Source organism: Moschus berezovskii, chromosome 9 (genome assembly GCF_049115385.1).
Source record: "Moschus berezovskii isolate FMDL1 chromosome 9, NW_MosBer_1.0, whole genome shotgun sequence".
Lineage (NCBI taxonomy): Eukaryota > Metazoa > Chordata > Mammalia > Artiodactyla > Moschidae > Moschus > Moschus berezovskii.
This window is the reverse complement of record NC_142468.1, coordinates 102936871-102942507: the sequence shown is the minus strand read 5'-3', so window position 1 is coordinate 102942507 and position 5637 is coordinate 102936871. Positions and strand designations below refer to the sequence as shown.

General features: G+C 35.5%; 1 protein-coding gene across 1 annotated transcript; it reads left to right on the top strand.

Moving 5' to 3' along the window:
- Nucleotides 1-3614: 3614 nt before the first annotated feature.
- On the top strand, nucleotides 3615-4555 carry LOC129542100 (olfactory receptor 4Q2). Its single transcript, XM_055404182.2, is given in 2 exon segments — nucleotides 3615-3654; nucleotides 3657-4555. Coding segments are annotated over 2 exon segments (939 nt in total).
- The last annotated feature ends 1082 nt before the right edge of the window (nucleotides 4556-5637 follow it).

The following is a 5637-nucleotide window of genomic DNA, read 5'->3' as shown; positions in this document are numbered from 1 at the left end:
ATACAGTATATGAAAGTATATCCATATCAATCTTTCTCTCTCTTTCCGTTCCTTCTTTTCTATTCACCCCTCTCTCCTTCTTTCCCCTTGTGGTATGGATGTGGCAGTGGAAGAAAGGGTGAGAATTTTACTCTTATTTACATAGTTCTATAATTAGGAAAAATAAAACAATATAAAATCTAAAGTGGGAATCCTGATTAGAGAAGGCACGTCAAATAAAGACAGTGGTGAAAAGGTTGACCATTTTTGGCAAGGCACTTGGAACCAAACTTTTCCTAATGTTTCATTGTCTTTCTTACTAACCTCAGTCCTGGGAACATTTACCTCTCAATTACATATCATTTTAAAAATAGGTCCGCTACATTGAAATAAATATTCAATTAATGGACATGCATATCATTTATTATTTCATAACTTATGCAAACAGCACTACAATGAATAATTTTTAATTTAGAAATTTTAAATAACCCAGATGACATACTGGAACTATCACCCAGCTGATATATTGCAAAAAAAGAATCTTTTTTCCTCTTTATTTTTCCTATCCATTGCCACTTACCCCTGCATCCCACTATTACCCTAAAACACACATATTTTTTTTGTGTTTGGTAATTTCTGGCAACAGATTATGATTTAAAAAATTTAATAATTCCCATTACTATTTGACTATGAGTACCTGAATCCCTAAATCCCTGAACGCCAAAATTTCCTAATAATGCCCGATGTAACCTGGGGGTTCCACTTTATTTATTTATTTTCCTACATCTATAGTATTTAGAATGGCTCTGTAGTGTTAACGTGCCAGGCTTCTGTGACCACATGACCCGAGAATATACACTTTATATGAAGAAGGTATATAGTTAGACTTAAACTCTATCATGTTGAAAGTTTTACTTCATGTTCCTGTTATTTATACCCATTTGCAAGACCAGTATTTAATGGAAATTGCAGAATTTTTCAGTAGTAGGTCATATTGTATATGTAATATCAATTATATAAATAAAAAATACATTTTAGAAAGCTTTCAAGAATATATGACACACTAAACTTAATCATGTTTGCTTCTTGGTATTAAGAAAATTATTTCCCTCATGTTTATCATGTTTCTAAATTTCAGCAATAAATGTTCATTATTTTTGTAATTATACAAATGTTTAAACATGAAAAATTAAATAGTTTAATATTTTTTGAAAAACATACTATCATTAAAACCTTGCTTTTTAATAAATTTGAGGTTTTTTTATGTTATACCTGCTGCTGCTGCTGCTAAGTCACTTCAGTCGTGTCCGACTCTGTGTGACCCCATAGACGGAAGCCCACCAGGCTCCCCCTTCCCTGGGATACTCCAGGCAAGAACACTGGAGTGGGTTGCCATTTCCTTCTTCAATGTGTGAAAGTGAAAAGTGAAAGTGAAGTCGCTCAGTCGTATCCGACCCTTAGCGACCCCATGAACTGCAGCCCACCAGGCTCCTCCATCCATGCGGTTTTCTAGGCAAGAGTACTGGAGTGGCTTGCCATTGTCTTCTCTGATGTTATACCTAGACAACAATAATTGCTCTGTAAAAAAGTTACATGGATTATAACTAAGGGGATTTTTAATCTGAAATTTAGTAACTAAAATAAGCAACAATTAGGACTGATGCTAAAGCTAAAACTGCAATACTTTGGCCACCTCATGCGACGAGTTGACTCACTGGAAAAGACTCTGATGCTGGGAAATGTTGGGGGCGGGAGGAGAAGGGGACGACGGAGAATGAGATGGTTGGATGGCATCACCGACTCTGTGGACATGAGTTTGAGTGTACTCCGGGAGTTGGTGATGGGCAGGGAGGCCTGGCGTGCTGTGATGCATGGGGTCGCGGAGAGTTGGACACGACTGAGTGACTGAACTGAACTGAACTGAACTGAAGTTGCACATAAAGGACAAAATCCAAATATTCAGTTTTTTAATATGAAATAAGAGTTTTACTATCAAAAAAGCTGTGTGGATATTTATAACTGCACAAAATCACAGAGAGCTATATATTAATCAAAAGTATAATTGAGTTTATTATAGAAAATTTAAAACTATCAATAAGTAAAAAGAAAGTTTCAATTGTCCAAGTAAATATTTATATTTTGTTGTTTTTCCTTTAGTATAGCTGTTTATACAGCTTAACTTTTCTGTGTATATAAATTTTTTTCATGTTTCAAGTATATTTTTGTGCATTGTTTTATTTCCCTTTATTATTTTACCACTTTCTTGGGTTAATTCATCTTTTTGCAAGCATCATTTTAACAAACTGATACTTAAATTTGGGAGATTTTCTTCATATTATTCTTTGATAATTTTAATTGTTAGCATATAAATAATATTTCTATTCATTAACTTTTTCTTTTTTTCATATAATTTCTTTAATTGTGAAGTATATACATTTTTACTGCTTTCTTTAATTTTTATTTGGTTTAAAATTATCTTTTTCAAAACTTGCATTCTTGTTAATTGCCTAAATGAAGATATTCATAGACTCAAACAGGGCACGAACTATGATGATAAAATATAAAGAATATTCACTGATATCTAAACTTGAAATTATTGTGTCTTAATTCCTCAAAACTTTGCATGTGTAGTAGCGCTGTAGACTTTGTGTCAATAGCAGCTGTTGCGTGTGCCCACAGTCCTCAGTAGACTATTACCCGTTTCACTTCATGCAGTAGCACCTTCTAGCTATTGCTCATATGAATGGATGAAATATGCGAACACAGTCCCTGGACTGCTAATTCTTTCATATGAGAGAAATCATTTCTGTGTGCCCAGTTTGATAGGAGTCAAACAAAGGAGTAACTTTAATGTATGAATAACCATCATGTGATTCTATTTAGATCAATAAAAGCATACTATGTACCCATAAGTCCACAGCTATGACTTAAGATGAGAAATGTTATTATAGATAATAATAAGCTGGATGGAAATTTATTATAACAATAATATGCAGGACAGACATTCAGCAAACTTAAGTAAGAGTCATTACTTAGGTAATGAGCTAGCAATAAGACCAAAGTGGCAAATAAACTTCCCTCTAGCCATTTTTACAGGGTGGAGCCTCAAGAGTTATCTTCATAGAAAATGACACAGGGTTATCATAGTAGCCTAACCATCTACAGTGTGATGATTTCTTATCTCAGATAAAACCTTTATAGACTCTAATGCCTGTACACTGGAATTTTAAATTCTATCTTCTAGTTTTATTTTTTTCTAAAGATTATAATTTTTAAAAAATATTAATATCTTAGTGAAATGTAATATTGCCTTGAGACAATGTAAAACAGGGGAAGGAAAATACTGACTGATGGAAGATAGAGATGCATCAAGTTGCAGCCAAAAGTCCAGTACTGGTGACTTCAAAAAATGTTGGCTGCTTCATCAGTATCTCAAAGCTAGAGTTGTTGGGAAATATGTATTCATATCATTTAAGAAAAAATAATTTCTTCCAGCTAACCAATCGAGATGCATCCTAGAGAAAAAGTTCACTTTTGAAATAAGGTTCTTACATTTTGTGTGAAATATCTTATCCATTTTTAACATTACTAATGCCCCATTGTTTAATTTTTTGATCCAGGTGAAACCAGATCAAATGGATGAAAACCCAACAAAGGTAGTGAGAGAATTTATCCTGGCAGCTTCTCACATACACAATCTATTGAAACAGGGCTATTTGTACTATTTCTTCTCTTCTATGTGTCCACTTGGGTAGGAAATGTCCTTATCATGGTCACAGTAGTCTATGATAACCATCTGAATTCATCACCCATGTATTTCCTTCTTGGCAACCTCTCTTTCCTCGATCTATGTTATTCAACAGTAACTACCCCTAAGTTTCTGGCCGACTTTCTTGATAATGAAAAGCTCATTCCCTCTGACCAATGCACTGTGCAGCTCTTCTTCCTGCACGTTGTAGGGGCAGCAGAGATGTTCCTGCTCACAGTGATGGCCTATGATCGCTATGTTGCAATTTGTCGCCCCCTGCACTATACCACTATCATGAGTCGAGGATTATGCTGTGTGTTGGTAGCTGCCTCCTGGATGGGAGGATTTGTGCACTCTACTGTCCAGACAATTCTCACTGTCCATCTGCCCTTTTGTGGGCCAAATCAGGTGGACAATTTCTTTTGTGATGTTCCCCCTGTCATCAAACTTGCCTGTGCAGACACTTTTGTCATTGAATTGCTAATGGTATCTAAGAGTGGGTTGATTTCTACCAGCTCTTTTGTAGTGTTGGTTTCTTCCTATGCCACTATCCTAGTCAAGATTCGCTCCAAAGAAGGAAGGCAAAAGGCACTCTCAACCTGTGGCTCTCACCTCATGGTGGTAACAATCTTTTTTGGACCCTGTATTTTCATCTATGCTCGTCCATTCTCCACTTTTTCTGTGGACAAGATGGTGTCTGTACTCTACAATGTTATTACTCCCATGCTGAACCCCCTCATCTACACACTTAGGAACAAAGAGGTCAAGTCAGCCATGTGAAAGCTGTGGGATAGGAGTGGACTTACTTGGAAAAAGCAAGAGACATAAGAAGATGAAGTGAGTTTTTGCAAGCAAAGAATCTTGGGTGAGAATAATTACTTTGGCAAGAATGTGTTAGGAGATGGTAGCTTAGTTGTTTGGTTTTCTTCCATTAAATCACAATACTCCTATTTATGGCTTTATAACAAAATTAAACCCAGAAAAACTCCTTTCATAATGAATTGTTCTGTTTTCTGCTTCTTTTTCTTCCCTAAAGAAAATCTGGTTTCTGTTTCCGATCAATTCATGCTTTTCCATTCTATCTACTTATCTAATCAAATTTTATTCTATACATTTTGTATATTCAGTTTGCTATTACATACAGGTACAATCTACCCTTTCCAAATTCTCATCAGTTTCTTCTCCACCTTGCTACAGGTTTTGTCTTGGTCTCAGTTTTAACTTACTCCAACTAAAAGTCTGCAATGAATTAAGTAATGAATTTACACAGGTTTCTTACTCTCACAAAAAAAGGAATATCAGTGAGATGAGTCAAAGTGAATCAGATTTATATGACTGCATAACAACAAACTAGTGGGATATGTTAGTCTGCTTCATCACTTCACCACATTATTAATTACCATCTAGCGGTGGAATTGAGACAGCAATTGCCTCATAGTGTGGGTTCAAATACCCCTCTCTGAATTACAAATCAACTAAGGTTCCTATCTGTAGCATGTACAAATTGATGTCTATTTTCCAGTTCTTTGTGAGAGCTAAAAATGATGAAAGATATGAATGCAGATTCACCCTGGTTCATAACAGGGTTTCACTATTATTTACTCATTGAAGTTGATACTTTTTCAAGGGATACAGATGTTGAAATTCTAAATTTGTTGATTTGCCTTAATGAAACAACAATGTAACCTACTGTAACTGGTTTGTGGAGAATGCTAGAAAGTGTACAGAAATGTCACAACATTTTCAACTTCATCAACTATTGGGCACAGTTTATATTACTGTCACTATTTTCATCAATACATTCAGTTCAGTTCAGTTCAGTCGCTCAGTCGTGTCTGACTCTTTGAGACGCCATGAATCAAAGCACGCCAGGCCTTCCTGCCCATCACCAACTCCCGGAGTTCACTCAA